Raw genomic sequence first — 22,718 nt, 5'->3', positions numbered from 1 at the left:
CAGCCTTCTCTAGCCCACTCTGGCAGCCTGCTCAGAGTCTTTCTACTTTCAGTAGTTTAAAAAAAAAAAAAAAGATCATAAAACCAGTAGCACAATGTACTTCTCCATACAGCATTGAATGAAAATGGCACCACTTCACCCTTCTTGGCATGATAACTGGTTGAGTAAGTCCTGAAAACCTACTTCAGTTAATAAAAATAATAAAATGAAACATAGGCTTCATTGTCAATGTCAGTAGGTTACTAGGCCTACAACATCAACTAACTACATGTAATCTCAACCCACAAGCTGATCAAACTCACATGTCCCTCCTTCCTCACCAAGTGCAAACTAAACTTCCAGCTTATATGCTGCCATAAACACCACGCATACCCCAAATCACCTGCAACTCCTTTTAGGCAATGAATGAGGTAGCCCCATCCTCTGGGGGGACTGTCAGCTGCATGACTACATAAGCAGCAGGTGCCATAACAAAAATAAGGACATGAATAAGTGAAAATGTTTTTTCTCCAGAATTCTATCTTGGATTATAGCCATAAATAGGTGCACTGCTTCACAATATTACTTTTCCCCACTGAAAAAGCTAACGGATAAGAATTCCACACCCCATCTCTGCTGAACTTGAAGTAAAGCGATAAATTCATAATTTGAGCCTGATTAGCTTGATAAATGTAATAAAATGATAAAGATTCCATAGAATGTGCAAGCTATCATCCCCTGTCTCTGCTTAACTCTAAGCTATAAGTTGAAGTGTCAAAGTCATGACTTGCGCATGATTAGCTTGGTCTACCCTGATCAAACTTCATAAACACCCGGATGCGCACTCCGTTCAATCAAAATTTGAAGTGTGCATCCGTGCATGCTCCGACTGGGAAAAATCCCATAATTCTTTTAGAAAACTGTCAAGAACAATGGTAATGGTGGATGACAGTAGTCTAGAGCGGTCGCTGCCTCTCTCGGATTGGAAACTTATATTATGTCATGGGAAAATGGTACACGATGAGGAGTTTGTATGTAAATGAAGTGGTACAGTATTAATGAATATCACAATATGTAAAATATGAGTGTTTTTTTTTTTAGTTTAAAGATATGTCATTTTAACGAGTGTAGTGAGCTATATTGACTACATCGGTGCTGATCGTCGGGTCCTGTTTGGAATTATAAACTGCCATCTTATCCTCGCCACTTCTTTCCATTTAATTTGAAATACACCCACCAACTATGGAGTAGCCACCAGAAACATGACAGGCTCCACATCTGTTGCCTGCATATCCAGTTGTTCACACACAGTTGGTATACAGTGTGAAAATAATGAAAAAAACAGACAAGAGAGTTTACAATGAAATGGCAAATTTATTAGGGGGTTGAGTTCACTATCCAACTGCAATTAATATTTTCCAAGCTATCGCTGCCTTCCACTGCTTTTCTGACAGCAAAAAGGAGAATTCAATACAAGAGGCTAGCTCGCAAAAAGTTGCTGATATTACTGGTTAGTCTATTTCAGAATATTTCAGTAATATATAGCCTACTACTTATAGAGTGTGAGCACCTATCAACCGGGTTCGTTCGGTAGACAGGAAAACAAACAAATTTGCCACTGTAGTCTACATAAGATAGGCGAAATATAGGTAACAACCTGAACCTAGCTATGTAGAAAAAACCATCCTTGTTACCCTCCGGAAGTGTCCCTACTAGCATTTCTAGCGATCCGTTACATATTCACAGTTGTAACCCAAGTCGCAGGAAGCAAAATAGCCATTAGGAATACAGTTGGAAACTGTGAAGCGACATTTGCACCAATGTACTTAATGGTTGGGATTAAGGAATTCCAAGCGTGTTCCTAGTCTAAAAGTTGATATCATAAAAGAGGTCGTATTAATATACAGTGATTCATGACACCATAATTCATTGGACAGTGACACATTTTTTGTTATTTTGGTTCTGTATTCTAGCACTTTGAGGATACAATGACAATGAGGCTGAAGTGTAGACTGTCAGCTTTAATTTGAGGGTATTTTCATACATATCGGATGAACTGTTTAGAAATTATAGAACCTTTTGTACATAGTCCCCCCATTTTCGGGCATCAAAAAATATTGGACAGTTTAACATAATGTAGAATAAAGTAATCATTTTTAATATTTGGTCGCATATCCTTTGCATACAATGACTGCTTGAAGTCTGCGACGCATAGACATCACCAGATGCTGGGTATCTTCCCTGGTGATGCTCTGCCAGGCCTGTACTGCAGCCATCTTCAGTTTCTGCTTGTTTCGGGGACTTTATGCCTTCAGTTTCCTCTTCAGCATGTAAAACGCATGTTCAATTGGATTCAGATCTAGTGAATGACTCGGCCAGTCAAGGATTTTCCACTTTTTTGGCGTCAAAAACCCCTTCGTTGCTCTAGCAGTATGTTTCGGGTCATTGTCTTGTTGCATGATGAAGTGCCGTCCAATGAGTTTGGAGGCATTTGTTTTTATCTGAGCAGATAAAATATTTCTGTAGACTTCAGAATTCATTGTTCTACTTCTCTCTGCAGTCACATCATCGATGAAGACAAGTGAGCCCGTACCACTGGCAGCCATACAGGCCCAAGCCATAACACCCTCTCCACCATGTTTCATGGATGAGGTGGTATGCTTTGGATCATGGGCATTTCCATTTTTTCTCCACACTTTCCTCTTTCCATCACTCTGGTACATGTTAATCTTTGTCTCATCTGTCCACAAGACTTTGTTCCAGAACTCTTGGGGCTCTTTTAGATGCTTTTTAGCAAAAGGTAATCTCGCCTTTCTGTTCTTCATGCTTATCAGTGGTTTGCATCTTGTAGTGTACCCTCTGTAGTCCTGCTAGTGTAGTCTTCTACGTATGGTAGACTTCGACACATCTACACCTGCATCCAGCACAGTTTTTTTCATCTGTTGGGCTGTTGTCAGGGGGGTTTTCTTCACCACAGAGTGTATTCTCTGGTCATCCACTACAGTGGTCTTCCTCGGTCTACCGGGTCTTTTGACATAATTGAGTTCACCAGTTGTTTTTTTTTCTTGTTAATGATCAACCAAACTGTTGATTTGGGCAAGCCCAGGGTTTTTGCAATGTTCCTGATTAATTGATTTTCATTTCTGAGCCTTATGACAGCCAGCTTAGTTTGCATTGACACTGCTGTTTTCTTCATGTTGTCACACCCCAACAACAATCTCCAAAGGCAGTTGCAAAGTCTAGAATCAAGACTAGATCAACAGCTCTCTTCTGCATTCACTAACGACACAAATGAATACACCTGCCTAACGAAACACATCTGTGAAGCCAATTCAACAAATACTTCTAGTACCTTCAAATGGGGGGACCATGTACAAAAGGTGCTGTCATTTCTAAACGGTTCATCCGATATGGATGAAAATACAAATTAAAGCTGACAGTCTACACTTCAACCTCATTGTCATTTCAAACTCAAAGTACTAAAGTGCAGAACCAAAATAACACAAAATGTGTCACTGTCCAATGAATTATGGTGCTCACCGTAACTAAAATGTATATGAATTAAGTTGCGGTTTTTCCATTTAGACAGCTGTGTGTAATTTTTACACTTGAATAAATATGAAATAAATACGGTATGAAATAAATACTCACGTTATTCCCCACAGGTTTATTACCGGAATTTCACTGATAGTTACAGCACAGGTTAAAGGTTATGGGTCAGATGTCGTCACAAAGTGCATCCCACTCATTTAACTGTTTTTCCGTGCTACCGCACTTCCATGGTTCGGAGTGCGTAGTCCCAAGCATTGCCTGGAGTGCGTATTCCAGAGCATGGTAGTGTGGAGCATGGAAGTTATAACAATGGTGAAAGTTTAATATTCATATTCTTTAGCTATGGTCCCAACTGGCAATGTCTGTTCTTCAATATTTAGTGACATTAATTATAAAGTACCATTCATGCAAGCTGCACTCCATAATTTCAAGATGAGCCCCAGCGCAGGAAAATTGATTTATTGATCTAATGACTTCTCTTGCATGACGTTTCCCTTACCAGAGTTGAAAAGCTGTTCCACAATTCTTCTTTCAGTGGCAGACAGACCCTCATGCAGGTATGCAACCCCATTAGCCAGAGTCTCTCTCAAGGTGGTGTCTGTCACTTTCTCCAGGAAGGGAGCCAGGTCTTTCTCAGTGCAGTGCAGGAACCTGACATAACATAACACAATTTCACAATTGAAACTTCGAGATACTTTACTCCAGGGTTGTTTATGGGTGAGAAATTTTCAGATGCACCTACTCCATTTAAAAAAGCCCCATATTATGCACGTGCATTTGTTGTAATCTAGTTGTGATAATATAAAAACCTTTTTGCGACATTTCTTTTAGGCAATAAGGCTTGCCCGATTGCCCGGGGCAAATAAAACGCCACGTCGGGCTAGTAAATCTAGCAACTCACTTGCCCGATTGGGCAAGTGAAAAAAAAACCTTAACGTTGAACCCTGATTGTTAAATTAGCACTATTATAACAATTTGTTATTATTAACCTGTCTGACAGCTCACTTCACAATCAAAACAATCTTGGCCTCTTTTCAGCTGCTGTTAATAAAACACCACCAGGTAAATAAACAGTGAATAAAAATTCCATCATGCGTAAATAAATGCCACTAGGCAGGTAGCGTAAATTTACATCTAGTGCCATTTATTGAGGTGTGGTGCATACAGCCCTCTACCCCATGGTCCCATTCCCCAAAACAACTTGGTGAAAAGACCATCAATACTTGAAGCGCTGAAGGAAATCGAACTAGAATTGGTTTGATTTAAAAAAAAATTTTTTTTTTTAACTTTACGTAGGTAAAACAACAGCCTTGAGAATTGGAGAAACATAAAAACTAAAGAGCTCAGTTGATATTTGGGCGAACATATCGATCTGATTGGCTAAAATAAAATAAAAATAGCAAGCTGTCTTGTCCATTGAAAAATGATTGGCTAGTTATCATGCTTCTTTACAACTGAATGTTACCCCCTTTGCACACAATCTTTGCCCATTTAGGGGCAATTATAGATTATTTCTAGATTATTTCTTCCTAAATTATGAATATTAACTAAGGTGCCACAAAGGCAAAAATGAATTTGCTCGTTTTTGCAATGAAATACTGAGAGATCCCATATATACAGCAGGTTAAACTATACATATGTCCTGGATCAAAAACTCCTTGATCGCAAGTTCATAAAATTTAAGGGTGGATATGTAGAACTCCTAAAGATCTATGCAGCAAAAACTAAGCAGTGTACCCAGCGTCTCCAAATCTATCCACTCAAGAAACTCACTGTTGCATCAATTTCAAGTGGGAATTACAAACTTTCTGTCAGTACAGTGGTCTAAAATCTCTAGGGGACCAGAAACATATACAAAATCTTTCCAAAAATGAATAAAATGCTTTTTGTCCATTATAAATCATATAAATGAGCCCCTTATGAAGGTTTAAGATGAAACATTGATATCAGATTAAAAAATAATGCAAAAACATTGTCACACAATGCGGTACATTACTTAAATGTGTAATAACTTGTATATTTCTGTACTATACAGTATGTAATGTTTTCTTGTATGGTGATGGAGACGACATGAAAACAATATTCAACTGCCCACCACATTTTGGCAATGTTCAAACTCTCACGTCATAACTGGTGCATGCAACACCAAAACTACTAAGCTACCAATGAATGCTTACATTAGTGTGAAATATCCTAATTATAAAAAATCACTAACCTATTTAAAGACACTCAATTTCAAAAAGAAATAGAATAGAAAATAATTTATATAACCAAAATATTGAGCAGTAATATTTACATAGCTATGATGAAATGTTATCTGTGTTCAGTAGATAGAGACAGTAAATCAATGCTCTCTCCTCTCTTTTCGGTCTTACTCCAGAAAACAATGTCAGCTAGGTCTATCAGCAAACATATGGCTTAGCTATGCTCAGAAGTCCTCAATAATAATAAATTTTGCCAACAGCAACCTGTACAAAAAAGATGGAAAAGTTACAACAAACGCTGAATGCGCTCGTAGAATCAAACCAAGCCCTGACAAAAAAAATGGACAAAATATATTCTCCATCTACAAAGATAGACCATCTGACGCTATCTATGAAATCCATCAAAAACAAGTTGGAAAAAAGCACAGCTGAACTACACGACCACGCTGTGAAACTTGACAAACAAGAAATGTGCATCCAAACAATTGAAAACAAACTACAAGTTGCACTCGATGAAATTGACCGACTGGAAAACAGAGCTAGGAGACACAATTTAAGAGTGCTGAACATTCCTGAGAACAGTGAGGTGGGCAACATGGTTACATTTCTAGCCAATACATTGTCTAGCCTATTACAAATCCAACTTCAACCTATAGATATTGAAGTGGCACACAGAATTGGCAAGCCACTAAACCTACAATCCAACAAACCTCGGGTAGTGATTTTCAAACTTCACCACTTCCAGAAGAAATTGGATATCCTGGGAGCCGCAGCCAAGACCAAAGAACTGAAATTCCGAGATCAATATATCACCTCAAGAATCACCTCCGACATGTCAAACCGACAGAGAAGAATGAGGGGGGAATTCTGGGCACTGCGGCAACAGCTACAGGAAAAGGGACTACAAAGATTCGGGATCCAGCAATACTATGGGTATGAATTGGCGGCAAACCCTACAAGTTTGATAATGTGAAGAATGCCACGGACGACATGAAATTGAAGTTCCCAGACATCAAGTAGCCTGCAACGTGATGTGAATCCACACACTATGAGGATCCATCCCACGGTATACTTGATGATTGGGGGTAAGTTGCAATTAAAACACTAACTGATAAACTATTTGGAAAAAGACTGAAACTGAACAGCCCTCCATGAATGATCTGTATCTCACCTACCCACCAGATGGCTAGTCCGTGCGTCTTTTTTTTTTTTTTACCAGCCTGAGGTTCGCTAGATGACGAAATGACTAACTCACCGTCACGTTAAAGTATGGTTTGCATGCATATTAGGCTTCTAACTCACTGACTTATTTCAACTATATCAGTATACTTTGTCACAACTAAGGACATTTAATTTCGATCTCCTGGTTTAAGGGGAAATAAAAAATAAAAAATAAAAAAAGGAAGCAGGATATAAAGTAAAATGTGTTGAATTTATTAATATTATTATAATTACTACTATGACTCAATTGTGTATATAGATATTAAAACTTTTTTTCCATCTTTCTCTCCTTTTTGATTATTTACTTGCTTTATCTGTTCATTTATATACATTTTTTGTTTTGTTTGGGTTTGCTCTATCTGGACCACTGAACACTCCCTCTCCAGAGTTCTGGGGGCTCGCTTTTCTTTTTTTGAATGTGGGTGTATATGCCAACAAGCCTAGATGTTCTGCCATGTCTCAGTGTATGTTGATCATAGTCTTTTGTATGTATTTTGTTATTGTTTTAAAGTCTACTCACCGCCCTTGCACGTTTATATTTAACCCATGCAACATGACCTGTGTCGGCACAAAAAGAAGGCACGTCACTGTATACATCCTCATCTTCATTCAAAAACCATGGTTGACTTTCAGTTAAGTAAAAATAAAATAAAGGTGACATCATGGAACGTTAAAGGCATTAAAAACCCAATGAAACGCACAAGAATTCTGTCTCATCTAGCACATTTGAAAACAGACATAGCTATGCTACAAGAAATACATTTATTAAATGAGGAGTCTCTCAAACTAAAACAAAAATGGGTGGGACAAGTCCTCTCCTTGTGCTTTAATAGTAGGAGTCGGGGTGTGTCCATTCTGACCCATAAAAACCTTGACCTAAAAGAAAGATGAAGTAATAAAGGACTAAAACGGTAGATTTATACTTTTGAAAGCTACCCTACACAATGAACCAATTTTACTTCTAAACATATATGCCCCACAGAATGACCCCATTCCATTATTTGTTGGAACAATCATACATTTGAGTAATTTCACGGATATGCCATTAATCTTTGGCGGTAATTTTAATGCAGTACCGAATCCCCACATAGATAAGTCAAGTGTGCCATCTAACACAGACATAAGAACTTCAAAAACCTTAACAGACATGCTGAAAGGAGCAGGGTTATTTGATGCCTGGAGACTCATGCATCCTGGGGAAAGAGATTACACATTTTATTATAACCCTCACAAAAGCTACTCTAGGATTGATGCTTTTTGGACTAACCAAAAGATATTAAGTAATACATGGGAAACTAAAATACACAACAACATGCACTCTGATCATGCGCCTATCTCTATATCCTTTTCTCATTTCAAATGCTCTGCTAGAAGCAGTAATTGGAAATTTAATAATTCCTTATTGCTTAACCCCTCGTTCATTGAACATGTTAAAGTTAACACAAAAGCTTTTTTTAAAATAAACACAGAAAGTGTTAATTCCTTTTCTATGATCTGGGAAGCTTACAAAGCAACTTGTCGGGGATGGGTAATCAGTTATGCGACCCAGAAGAAAAAGCAACGAATGAAAAGAATCGAAGAATTAACAGTAGCGTTGAATATAACTGAACAACAACCTGAAGCTAATCCAAAAAGTAAAGAAATATACTTAAACCTGGTAAAAACCCAAACAGAGCTGGGAGACCTGTTAAATAAAAAATTTGAATTTGCTTTTTTCAAATTAAAATCCATCAACTATAGCCGTGTTTCCACCAAAATTACCCGGAACTTTCAGTCCCAGGAACTACTTTACCAGGAACTAAAAGGTTCCTTCAGCCCATGGTTGTCTGCGTTTCCACCGGGGTCTAAAGTCCCGCGAAGATTAGGCAAATTAGCCCACTGACGTATGAAAAAGCGACGTTGTCGTCCGTCCATCTGTCCCATGATTTCTTCTGTAACCCAATACTACCACCGAAGTAGCCTACATTATTTTCTAATAACCGGGACAGCCCGGAGGAGTTTATTCCACTTATATACAACGGACTACCAACAATGACTGTATATGGTTACTTTTGTATTTATTGATTTTTATCGATTTAATCACATGGAATTGAAATATTCTTCTGCAGCCGTTTGGGCATATTTTACCGTTGTCAAGCAAAAATGTCGTTGGTAGTTGAACTTGGACCGTTGTTATGCAACAAATAGTATATAACAGGCCAACAGTCAGATTGTAACTGTTTTATATATCCTCTCAAACACATTCATTATGTTTTTATGCGAACATTCGCTTTCATGTCTTGACATCCGAAGCGACAGAATGCATTCACATTTCCAATATAACTGGCAACAACAGCAGAAAACATGCACACGTTGTAAACAATTTGCTGTTTGATTACTTTCTCATCGTCAATTCCATATAGGCTAATCGCAAAATGACAAGAATAGAACGAAAACTCGGACTTGCATGAACATTTAAATTAGTAGTGGTACAGCCACCGTTTGCTTTCCTTCGAAGTTACTGCTAGCCGAGCAGCGAAGTGTGCCCTCCAGATGCGAACCATGCACCATAAATTAGTCCATAGTCTTCCTGGTCTTTTCATGGAATTGAAGAATGGCAGTAAAATGGAGTAAAATTACGGCAGTCTGAAAAAGCTAAAGGGACGATTACTAGAATTAACCTGCTATTTTACCCTGACAAAAAGTGCGGAAGGTGATTTCCAGTTTGCTTTTACTGTATCACCAATGTTAACCTCTTAGCGCACAGCCCCTAGTGGTGGGCACGCCCGCATGCCTAAATTACTAAACTCAAACATTCGGTGCTACTGCAACCAAAGTGTGAGATGAAAACAGAAACGCGTTGTTTCCGTTTCATTAGTAGACGATACATGACAACTATGCCGAAAACGGAGTTTCGCAGCCCCACCATTGTCGATCCCGTCGTTCATTTAACACACACCCCCTCCCTGCAGTCTCATCTAAAAAACACCCCCCACCCTTGACATAATGGACAATATTGTCTATCTTGGTATTCACAAAAATATTATTTCACCACTAAAAAATCATATTCCGTCATAGCAACAAGATAAACCCGACAACAGCCCTAAGATATGCCAATACAGCAGTAAAAACGCTGCTCACTGAATAACTAAATAAACGAGAAAAAGTTTTTTTAAAAATGATACCATGTCATTCTACAGTCAATATCTGGGACTAAATATTGAATAAATATACAACCTTACTGTTGGTTTTACGTGTAGAGATGTCCCTTTTGAGACAGCGTGGCCATATATTGTCTTGGACAATCCGTTCGGGAAATATCAGGGTTCATACACTTTTTCACTTTTTTCATGATTTTCAATGACTTTTCCATGACTTCTCCACAACCTTTAACTGAATTTCCATGACCAAAACAAATTACTTTATCTCAGGGGGACGATTTAAAATTATTTATTGTAACAGTAAATAAAATTAGGTCTGCATCTGAAACATATGGTGCCTCTCTAAAACAAATAAACACCAGACAGACACACTTGGATACATTCTCTCATATTTAAATTCAAATAGTTTAACATTTTTGTCAATGTCTCAAACAGGGCTCGAAATTGCGACCATTTTGGTCGCATATGCTCCCGAAATTTAATCTGTGCGACCTTGAAATATAATTGGGAGCATTTGTGCGAGTGCAAATAATTGTTCTGGTGCGACCCTTTTTCCAGTCGAACGTCTTTCTCTGTACATTCGCTAGTTAGGACACTCAGTATGTGCCTTGTGAGCTGACGGTGACCCTTCTAACCAATCGTGAGCTTGACATTCTTACCTTCAATGCTGATTTTAAATTGGTTAATATTAGCCTTCAATCACTCCCTTTCGCTGCACTCCACTGTCACGCGACACAGGGAGCTAACGCGTTAACTAATGTTACTTGAAGACAAAAGTTTATGTTCAATTTATTAGCGTTATCGAAAGCTGAAAAGTTGAAGCGAACGATTACGGAATTTTTTTTTTTGAAAGGTTAACGTAGTGTTTTGTGTAGCGACCCGGTTGAAACAGCTAATGCAGTTTCCGATGCAGTTTACTGGCGGTTGATTTAATTAGCGGTATTGTGACGAGAAGCGCTTTGTCGTTTGAATGCATAACACGCAATTCCTTGAGTCGACGACATTTTAGGCGTGACAGTTTAACTGTTACTTGTAAACCGTACTGTTATATTGTCGTTTTTATCAATAAAAAATCTATTGCATATATTGTTGGTGCTCCTTACATTTTGAAGTTGGGAGCACCAGTGCTACGAAGTAAAAAAGTTAATTTCGAGCCCTGATATATTATTGAAGCTGCACTTCCCTGGCATATTGTCGGCACAGTAGGGCCTACGTTTACTAACTGCTACATTAGCAGAAGTGTGCCTGTTGGGCGTGCCTGTAAACAGACTGAGCCAGACCGAATTAACTTCTCACACCATCAAAACACCGCGAAGGTTACGTGCCAATTTACGTTTTATTACTATACATACTATTTTTATGATTGGATTAATTAGTAATTATATTTATGCAACTTTAGCTGTGTCTCCATTACTTTTCAAAAAATATTGTTTTCTATAACTTTTCCAGGGCCTGAAAATTGCATTTTAAATTTCAATGACTTTTCCAGGTTTTTCATGACCGTACGAACCCTGAAATATACGCGCATTTGTGACGCCTGGGTATCTTCCAAAATAGCTGTGCGTAATACCACACCTGTTGTTTACGGCGTTGTCGCCCTTTTTAGTAGTCTGGCTTGACTGACAATTCATTTATTCAGTAGGTGAGAGTATACGCTTTCTAACGATGTATAACATGTCTAATTCTGCTTTTGGAATAGCGTTTTATAGGTCAGCGTAACCGAAAATGTTCTTATCGCATTCAATTACGCATTCTCCGTGGTAGCAGTAAAACAAAGACGCGGCTAACAAAATGTTGTCAACGATTTTTCGTAAATTCTTGGAAAATACTATTATTATTGAGGACAAAACAGAAGCTAATAGAACAGTATCATTTATTTACTGTCTCTGTCTCCATCTACTGAACATAGATAAGATTTCATTGCTATGTAAGTAATACTGCTCAAAATACTTCGGTTATATACGTTATTTTTGAAATTGAGAGTCTTTAAATAGGCTCGTGGTATTATATATTGTGGATATTTCACACTGTAATGTAAGCACTACTTAGGACTGTAGTGTTTGTGAAGCATGCAACAGTGATGACGTAAGAGTTGGAACATTGCCAAAACGTGGTGGACGGTTGAAAATTGTTTTCATGTCGTCCCATCCCCATACAAGAAAACATACGAGAGAACAGAGTATAGAAATACATACAAAAGTTAATTATTGCACATTTGGGTACTGTACCGCATTGTGTGACAATATTTTTGCATTATTTTTTAATCTGATAGCAATGTTCCATCTTAAACCTTCATAAGGGGCTAATTTATATGCTTTATAATGGACAAAAAGCATTTTATTCAATTTTGGAGAGATTTTGGATATGTTTCTGGACCCCTAGATATTTTAGACCACTGTACTGAAGGAAAGCTTTTAATTCCCACTCGAAAATTATGCAACAGTGATTTTCTTGAGTCAAAACAGTTGATTTGTAGTGAAATGTGAACATATTGTGATTTACAGCAATGCATAATTTAGACATTTTGGATAGATTTGGAGACGCTGGGTACACTGCTTAGTTTTTGCTTAATACATCTATACTGCCGTCCAAAGGCTAACCGCAGTAACTACATTTTTGGTCGAAATTGAGTTATAACTAAAATGAACTTCTTGATATCTGTTTTATCTTGTGACGAAGTTTCAGAGTTCAATTTTGCTTTGTTTTAGAGAAAAAACTGTATAAAAATTGCAGTAACTACAAAACCCGACTCAAAACCATGGCAGACCGCAGTAAGTGAAGTTACTGCGGTCTGCTTTGGGATTCTACCGGCCGATTTCGCGCTCTACCCATCTAAGTTACCTCATGCGACTGTTTGGGATTCTACCACCAGCCGATTTCACCCATCTAACCTCACACAACAAAGCTGTTTAAGATGGCACTATCCAGGGGAAAGAGGATAGTGGAACTGGTGTTGAAAAGAAAATACCCAGGTAGGCTACGTAACGATGACATTAAGCGTTGAGAAACTAGCAATCGCATTATAAAACACCTGTCAGCCTCGCTATATATGCTGACTGACAGGCGATGTTTAGTTAGCTAGCGTTAGTTTACCTGCTCCCTGAAAGCTGTACATTATCATCTGTAACTTCACATCATCGCCGATGCCATGTCATGCACTTCAAGATTGTTTACAATCTAGCCTACGCATTGTGGATATTTGCCATGAATACGAGTGCGGAGAAAGAAGTGCATGTATCCGCAAATAATGTTGATTAAAAACGTGCACAATTTCGTACTGCAAATGAAAATAAATGTAGGCTATAAGGCCTAGGCTACTCGCTAAAACTGCCTATTTGGGGAGAGCTGGCTATATATGATAGTATTGAGTAGCCTATTTTGTGGATTAATTGTATTGATAAGGAAAATCAGGGAAGTTTCTGCCACTGCTTAGTGATTAAAACGGATTTTTCTAAATCGCATTAGTCATTTAATCTCCCCAACACAATGCGAAGAAGCTGTGTGTCACTTTCCAATTGATTAGTCAGATCGTTTGCATGCTTGTTAATCACTGAAAATTAATTAAAACAGTTTGAGATCAATGATTAGTTTAAAGGTTTTGTGCCCCACCAATTTTCAGCTCACAAGTCGCCGCTGTTTAAAGCAAGTAATATAATAAACAAATTTTACTGTGATTCAGTGTAGCCTTGTATTTATTCATTGTGTTAAATAGTAAAGACAAGGATAATGAAAATTATTAATGTGATTGTCATCAAGGCAACAACAGTGGTGGCGGTGACAACGATGGTGAAATTGAAGATGATGATGCAAAGTTTAATTGATAGGAAAATAATTATCTCGATAGGTGAATAAGTAAAAAAGTGAAATGAAATGGTATTAAGACTAAAATATGACATCTGAAATTCTCAATTTGTCCAGACTTAATTAAACATGCACAAATCCATAAGTAGAGTTGTTAAATACTGTTAAATACAAATATAACAAAATCAGTGTCAAAATATATTGTGTTTTCAGTGAACAAAAACTAAAAGCTGAGAACATCGTAGTTACTACACTTTGCTTTTGCATTGCTCTTAGAACCATTTAAGGCAATGCAAAGGCAGAGTGCAGTAACTACATTTTTGGGGTCAAAGGTCAAATCAGTGGTCATGGTTTTTGGGCATAAAAATTACCTCATAACCCATTTGGCTGGCCAGATAAAATACTTTAAAGCCATTTTTCTCAGTTGTACCCTTTGCGTAGTTACTGCAGTTAGGCTTTGTAGGGCAGTATAGTAGTTCTACATATCCACCCTTAGATTTTATGAACTTGCGGTCAAGAAGTTTTTGATCTAGCACGTTTAGTTTAACCTGCTGTATATATGCAATCTCTCAGTATTTCTTTGCAAACTTAAAAAGTGCAAATTCTTTTTTGATTTTTTGTCAAAACAATTGCATTTGTGACACTTTATTTCTTCCAGAATTATGAATATAAACTAATCTGTATTAGTATTGTAAATTGTACAAATGTTTTTGCTTCATTTCAGCCATTTTTCAAGTCTCTGTGGTGTTCACATCTGGAGTTATAAAGCTTTAAATAGGGTACCCCCTAAATGGGCAAGGATTGGCAAGATTTGGCTTGTGTGCTAAGGGGTTAAGTAGTGACAGTGTTAATAAATGAAACGAAATAAAATTGATTGACACTGCCTGTTAAGAGAGATGAAAATGTGCTTTTAATTGGCGACAGTTGAATTAAATCAAACAAATTTATTTTGGTCAAACCAACGGTCTTCTCGTTTACAAAAAGGCAGCATAAGTAGAATAGAATGAACCCTTTATTAACACTTTAAACATAACAAAGATTTAACATTTCCAAACGTTTTGGAATAAATCAAATAAGTAAAATGTTTATTTATAAAACAGACCAGCATTGCCTGTCTTTCCGACTGCGACGGTTGAATTAATTTGGTTACGCTGTCGGTCAGAGCTTTCCATTTGTCCCGCTTATATTTCACCCCTCGGGCAAAATTCTTGGGTCACACTCAGCTGCCCCTGGCCAGATGTAGATGGTGTAGCAGCTTCAGATGCAAGTCCAAGTTGAGCATATTTGCTTGGGTGGTGCGTTCTGAGGTGATTTCTCAGATTTGTTGTGCTATATTGTTTTACGGGTATTGTTTTATTGCAAATTCGGCAAATTGGTTCATTTGAATCATCTGGTTCTCAGTCTTCATTCGGTTAAAATCCAAAATGGGCCCAAATTGGAGACTATATTAAAGTACTTACAACAGTAATACTAATATATTATTATTAGTAGTAGTAGTAGTAGTAGCCTAGTTGTTGTTTTAATTATTATTATTAGTATTACATAGTCTACTGAAAAAGGGAGATTAAAAACAATGCTTGCTTTGCAATGTTGCCCAACCCGCTCCCAGATTAGCGGAGGAGCATGGTAAACTTCAAAGACAGTGTGCAATTTAAAGATTGTTGCAGGGAAAAGTATTGTCGGCTTTGTTTGAGAGGGATCGTGTGGTGTTTAAGCATACATAAAATTATTTATGTATATTTATAGGAAAGGTAGATTATTTTTGGCAACAACATTATGAAAAAGTATATATTTTAGAAAAACATTAACAAATTTTTTGGATATGACGGTTTTTTTTGCGTGTGTGTTGATGACCGTCAATCGCACGATTATGAAATAATCGGCCCAGCCCTTTTAGGAGTTAAGCATTTTAAAAACAGGTCACCTGTGTCAGGTTTCATTACAATTGGACATGGCGTTCAGGAGTTGTGCCATATATAGACTTTTTCACAGACACTCTTTTTGTCCAATTAACATTTGTGATATAACTTTTAAATAGCTTCTTTTCTTGGAGAGTCTACTAAAGCAGGAATATCAATCTAATCGATCAAGCAGTCTCGGAGGAGATTCTGTATTCAGGAACAAATGGAAATGCTTGGGACCATCTGTTGTGATTTGAGCAAAGGAATATCGAGGAAAATTAATATTCATTCTAGGCCAGTTCATGAGTTACAGGACAAAGCGTAAAAGTGGTTGTAACCTATGGGCCATTCTGGGCCTAGATCCTACAGTTTAGGAGCTGTACGCGTTGATAGGGAAAAATAGTAATCTGAACAAAAACAATATGGTCCCAGCACACTGTGCTTAGACCCCAAATAATAATCAGAGAAAAAACAATATGGTTCGAACCACTGAACTGTATAAGAACTAGAAGGGAAACGTGGTCACATGGTTCCATTCACAATTTGATAAATCCGCAAGATGGCTGCCATGCCCTGGAAATGGTATTATTAGCTCCTGCGCAAATTACATTACATTTATTTAGCAGATGCTTTTATCCAAAGCGACGTACAAAAGTGCATATCATGGTCATTGGACAACTACAAAACACAGCTTCAATAAGGTATAATACTCGTTTTGTACAGCTATTTCTAGCCAAGAACACAGATGCCAAAAGCTCACATTGAAGTAATCAATAGAAGCAGGCAATAGCATTACACTTTTTTCCTTAAGCAAAATGTTTTTTGGCTGAACAGACAGAGAAAATTGACCAAATATTCCAATTGTGTTGACTGATCTCTGATTGGTCAAGAACAAAATGGATGAGATTTGAAACAGGGTCTTGAAAAAAACCACTGCTTTATCACGTGACGGGGCCTATCTGCTCAGCAGCATCTTCACAGAACTGTGGGTAAGCCCAGAGTTGTAGAGCTTTATCTACGGCTCTGGGTAGGCCTAGCACAGCTAAATAGCGCAATAACTACTTGTTAGCTAACAGTTATGATTTTTGCGAGCTTAGCTGGCTAGCAACAGTTGCCTAGGTGTTTCTACCTTGTACTTACTAATTAAAGTTTCAAATGCTTTGAAGTGAGTAATATTTCCCAAGACAGAACATCTAAAGTTACGTGTTGTCACTGTTTACTGTAAGGGGGAACAGCATCTGTAACCTGTTGGATACAGTTTGCCAATAGCCTAGTCTAACTAGCGCTATAGCTAATGTTAGCTAACGGTTAAAATGGCTATTTCGATGATAATAATGCTATGGTTTCATATCTTGTGTGAAACTATAACATATGACGATGAAAAGTACTGTCCATATAGTTAGGCTATTTAATTTTGTGAGTAGCCTACAGCAGGTTTGTTTGCGAAATCGGTTACACCATTGTCACACACAGCACTTCTGCCAACTAAACAGTCTAACAAGCTAAGCTATTTAACTAAAAAATAATTTTAGCAACTTGCTACCCCCTGGCTCATTTCTCCCACATTGTGATGGCATTTCTGAATACAGGCTGTACTGAAAAAAATTTTTATCATCAGACTGAATATCGCCGCAGATAGCCAGTGACACCGGGACGGATCTGGCAGTCACCAGTTAGCCATCAGGCCCGTCTCTGCTGTGATTTAAACAGGTGTGCGCCGTCAGCCTTATACCCATTTACATAAGCGAAACCAAGTTTCCCACGTTTAGATCATATACCAAATGTAGCCTACCTATCATGAGTGGCTTACTAAGCGATGCCTGTAAATCATCTACTTGTACAGTAGTAGCTTATAATGGGCAGCGGGCCTTAATTCGGTTTTGAATTCAATTTGATTCAAGTGTCTTTTTCCTCATCTTGCTCCAATGAAATGAGCAAATGTGTGGTTGAATGCACAAGACACGTTAGGTTCTTTCTTTTCTATGTTTAGTCTAAATCGGTAAAAAGGAAACTGAGTACTTGCAGGGCAAAATGTAGGCTAATAAAACATTTGCATTGCCTGAGATTTTGCTGCCATTCTTATTATAATTAAAGCCGCAAGCGGCGTTGGGAGGGGTCCAAGCATTCGCACAACTGCGCCCCCTATGGAGCGATATTTAAATGGTTTTGTCCTCATGATCATATACCTTCACCCAACATATCTACTGCATCGCCATGGATGTCTCCTAGCCACTAAGCGTAAAGGCCTTTACTATGTCGTAACACTAAAGGCTGTTTTATACTTCTGCATAGTACACGAAAAAATGGGTCTTTGTAGGGGTCTGTCTAGATTTGGAGCTCCAGCTCTTCCGCACCCCAACTAATAAAAAAGTCCAAATGGCGGGCAAACAATATGGCGGACATAGGTGCGCCCAAAGGCAAAGTTGTAGAGCACATTCAGATGAATCGGTCGATGAAGTTTTGTGTTGATCTGACTTACGGTGTGGGAGTTATGACCTTTTAAATAAGACCCTTTGTTATAGCGCCACCATCTGGCCAACATAGGTGATCTTTAGTGCCTGAGTAGTGGGGGGCCATAGGAACCCACCTACCAAATTTGGTTGGTCTACAACTTATGGTTGCTGAGCCTCACACACTTTTAGCAGAGAAAAATAATAATAATAATAATTATTATTATTATTATTATAATAATCCTAACAAATACAATAGGGTTCCACCAGCTTTGCTGCTTGGACCCCTAATAATCCTAACAGATACAATAGGGTTCCACCAGCTTTGCTGCTTGGACCCCTAATTATGAATATTAATATCATTATTACAGGCTATTCAAAAAGCGTATAAGCTGGTCTACAGCCAGTATTTTCAAATGGAATTTGCAGATACAGTATATTGATAATAATCTGGAGATTTTCAAGATTTAAGCCTAATCAGTAAGTAACCAAGACATGCTAAAGTCAAGCTTTAGAAATGTCTGCGCATGGTGTTACAATAGTGGATAAAAAAATAAAAATAAAAAAAAGCTTTTTCTAGCTCTGTACTTATTTTTAATATGGATGGCTATCAGGTTCACTGCTGCAGAAAAATAAGGCGCAAAGAAAAGCAGCGGATAATGCTATAAACAGTATTCAACTACTTGGAAAATCAACAAAAAAATTAACTCACCTCTGAGGAACAACATCTGCAGCACAGAAAGTCAGGATATCAATGGCAGTGAGACGTGTCTGTCGGCGAGATGGCACAAACACCACCACAGGTTTAGATGGAGAATGCTTCATGATGGCATGGTACACGGGCTTGGCCATTGACAGCAGCCGAGTTTGAGTGTGACTCACATTGAAGCCCTGTGACAAAAAATATTCCACAGCCACAAGAAAGGTGGGAAAAGACAAAATTAAGATAGAAATTTGAACACAGAGGCAACAAAAACACACAAAATAACATACAACATACAATATTAACCCCTTAGCGCACACGCCAAATCTGGCCAATCTTTGCCCATTTACAGGGTACCCTATTTAAAGCTTTATAACTCCAGATGTGAACACCACAGAGACTTGAAAAATGGCTTAGATGAAGCAAGACATTTGTACCATTTACAATACTAGCATAGATTACTTTATATTCATAATTTTGGAAGAAATAAAGTGCCACAAATGCAATTGTCTAGGAAAAAATCTAAAATGAATTTGCTATTTTTTAGTTCGCAATGAAATACTGAGAGATTGCATATATAGCAGGTTAAACTATACATGTCCTGGATGAAAAACTTCTTGACCACAAGTTCATAAAATCTAAGGGTGGATATGTAGAACTACTAAAGATCTATGAAGCAAAAACTAAGCAGTGTACCCAGCGTCTCCAAATCTATCCAAAATGTCAAAATTATGCATTGCTGTAAATCACAACATATTCCCCATATTCACATATTTCACTACAAATCAACTGTTTTTACTCAAGAAACTCACTGTTGCATCATTTTCTAGTGGGAATTACAAGCTTTCCATCAATACAGTGGTCTAAAATACCTAGGGGTCTAGAAACATATCCAAAATCTCTTTATATACATTTTAAAGCATATAAATGAGCCCCTTGTGAAGGTTTAAGATGAATCATTGATATCAGATTTAAAAATAATGCAAAAATATTGTCACACAATTCTGTACATTACCTAAATGTGTAATAATTAACTCTTGTATGTATTTCTATACTCTGTACTGTTGTATGTTTGCTTGTATGGGTACGGGACGACATGAAAACAATTTTCAACCGTCCACCACGTTTTGGCAATGTCCAAACACTCTCGTCATCAATGTTGCATGCATCACAAAAACTACTAGACTACCACAAATGCTTACATTACGGTGTGAAATCCTCATTATAAAATACCACTAAACTATTTAAAGACACTCAATTTAAAAAATAACGTATATAACCGAAATATTTTGAGCAGTAATACTTGCATAACAATGATGAAATCTTATGTTTTCAGTAGATAGAGACAGAGACAGTAAATCAATGATATAGTTCTATCCGCTTCTGTCGTAAACCAGAAAACGATGTCAGCTAGGTATATCAGCAAACATACGGCTTAGCTATGCGATCAGTGAATGCGATCATAACACTTTCGATTACACTGACCTTTAAAACGCTATTCCAAAAGCAAAATTAGACATGTTATACATTGTTAGAAAGCTTATACTCTCACCTACTGAATAAATGAATTGTCAATCAATCCAGGCTGTGCTAAAAAGGGCGACAACGCCATAAACAACACGTGTGGTATTACGCACAGCTATTTTGGAAGGTACCCAGGTATCCCAAATGCGCGTATATTTCACAAACGGATTGTACAAGACAATATATGACCACTCAGTCTCAAAAGGGACATCTCGCGTAAAACCAGTGGAAAGATTGTATATTTATTCAATGTTTAGTCCCAGATATTGACTGTAGAATGACATGGTATAATTAAAAAAAATAATTGTCTCGTTTATTTCGTTATTCAGTGAGCAGCGTTTTCACTGCTGTATTGGCATATTTTAGGGCTAATGTCGGGTTTATCTTGTTGCTACGAAATATTACATAACATTACATTACAGGCATTTGGCAGACGCTCTTATCCAGAGCGACATACAACAAAGTGTAAAACCAACAGTAAGGTTGTATATTTATTCAATATTTAGTCCCAGATATTGACTGTAGAATGACATGGTATCATTTTTTAAAACTGCAAGGGCTGGAATCGGTTGGACACCACAAGCTCTGGAGATGTTCGCCCTGAGTGGTGTGCACGCCCTTTTCTGCGGCTGCACCCCACTGTTACCTATCTATCTCTCCCTGCCTGCTCTGGCTTCTCCCCCCTTCCCAGCTGTAGTGTGCACACCAAATCCTTATAGGACACACTACTCAGTTCCTGGAACTCTGATAATTGTGAACTGTGGAGTCCAGCAAGCTGGCCCTCACGATCAAGAATCTTGCTCATTACATTTACATTACATTACATTTATTTAGCAGACGCTTTTATCCAAAGCGACGTACAAAAAGTGCATTTCATGGTCATAGACAACTGCTAAACACACCTCTCGAGGTGTTCGAGTTGGCAACGGTGGCAGACAAACTCGCCCTGAAAATCGCTTTCCAGAAGCGTGATCATCCTGCAGCCCTCACACAACTGTGGCCACATTTTTAGCCCCTAACTATCACCCCATCTCTCCCTATATCTACAGTAAGTTTCTGCCAAAACGGAAGCACCAAGACCACACTTTAAAAAACGTGCAAGTGGCTCTGGACAACAAGCAGCAGAAACCGGAGAGGAAAAACAAATAAGGCAATTTTATCATTTAACATTAACTGCTGAATAAGTAACAAGAGAAACAAACCACCCGAAGTGGAATCACTCCAGTTACAATAAACTAACTTAGATAGCTTTATACTAAGTACCAATGACTGAAGGAACACTTGTATTAGGCAATAGTTTAATTATATCTCAGAACAAAATACAGCCCAAAATTTAGCTGGAATACATTTATAATAATCTACAGCTAATGTTTGTATGTAAAAATGCCGAGACAGAGACACCCAGCCCTCAATTTAATAGTGCGCAGGTGGCTACAGACAACTAGCAGCAGAACCCGGAGAATAAATAAACAAAAATAAGGCACTTTTAACTATCTAACGTTAAGCGTTGAATAAATAACACTGAAAAGAACTACCCAGTAGAATCCCTCTGGTTATAATCAACTAACTTGGCTAGCTTTTTACTAAATAGCAATGACTGGAGGAACCCCTGTACTAGGAAATATTTTGTTTATCTCAGAACAGAACAGAACAAATTTACCCGGAATCAGATTATATTATTATAATAAACTACAGCTAATGTTAGCATGTAACAATAAAGTCAAACAATCTTACTACCATAATATTTTGTTCCTGGGGGTTCAAAAACCTAAGAAAAAACCAGCGTTCAGCAAGGAGGCCAAATTACCTAACTGGCTAGTTTTGCTAGCCGAGTGCTTAACGGAGGAAAAAAGTGGAAAAGCCCCCCCGTCCCCTAACAGCAACAAAGATTTTCACCTTAAGAGCAAAACCGTCTTACCTTACTTATAATATGGGGGTTTTGTTTAAACAAAAAGCCCAAAATAATATCAAATACACAATTGAAAGCACAATAGAATCCCGTATCAAACCTTTTCAAACACTCCTCACTCTTTCCACCACAAACAGGAAGTGCCTGTATTAACTAGTTACAGAACAACATATTTTAAGTAGACTACAATTAACGTTAGTCTACAACTGAAATAAAACTATACCCCCAAACCAATGTAAAGCAGCCTTTGAAAGAAACTAGAATACACCGAGGACGGTGACTGTCAGGTAGCGTAACCACACGTCGCAAGCACGTATGGTATCTCAAATACTAT

General features: G+C 37.8%; 1 protein-coding gene across 1 annotated transcript in view; it reads right to left on the bottom strand.

Annotated features, from left to right (window-relative positions):
- The window catches only part of snrnp200 (small nuclear ribonucleoprotein 200 (U5)), a 202,507-nt gene that overhangs the window by 54,208 nt on the left and 125,581 nt on the right, over positions 1-22,718 (bottom strand). The window contains exons 34-35 of the mRNA XM_035379748.1: positions 18,961-19,139; positions 4,031-4,182 (exon numbers count right to left, since the gene is read on the bottom strand). Coding sequence (XP_035235639.1) covers positions 4,031-4,182; positions 18,961-19,139 — 331 coding nt within the window. The remainder of the gene's footprint in view (positions 1-4,030; positions 4,183-18,960; positions 19,140-22,718) is intronic.

The sequence above is a fragment of the Anguilla anguilla genome, chromosome 10 (assembly GCF_013347855.1).
Source record: "Anguilla anguilla isolate fAngAng1 chromosome 10, fAngAng1.pri, whole genome shotgun sequence".
NCBI lineage: Eukaryota > Metazoa > Chordata > Actinopteri > Anguilliformes > Anguillidae > Anguilla > Anguilla anguilla.
This window is presented reverse-complemented; position numbering and strand designations above follow the sequence as displayed.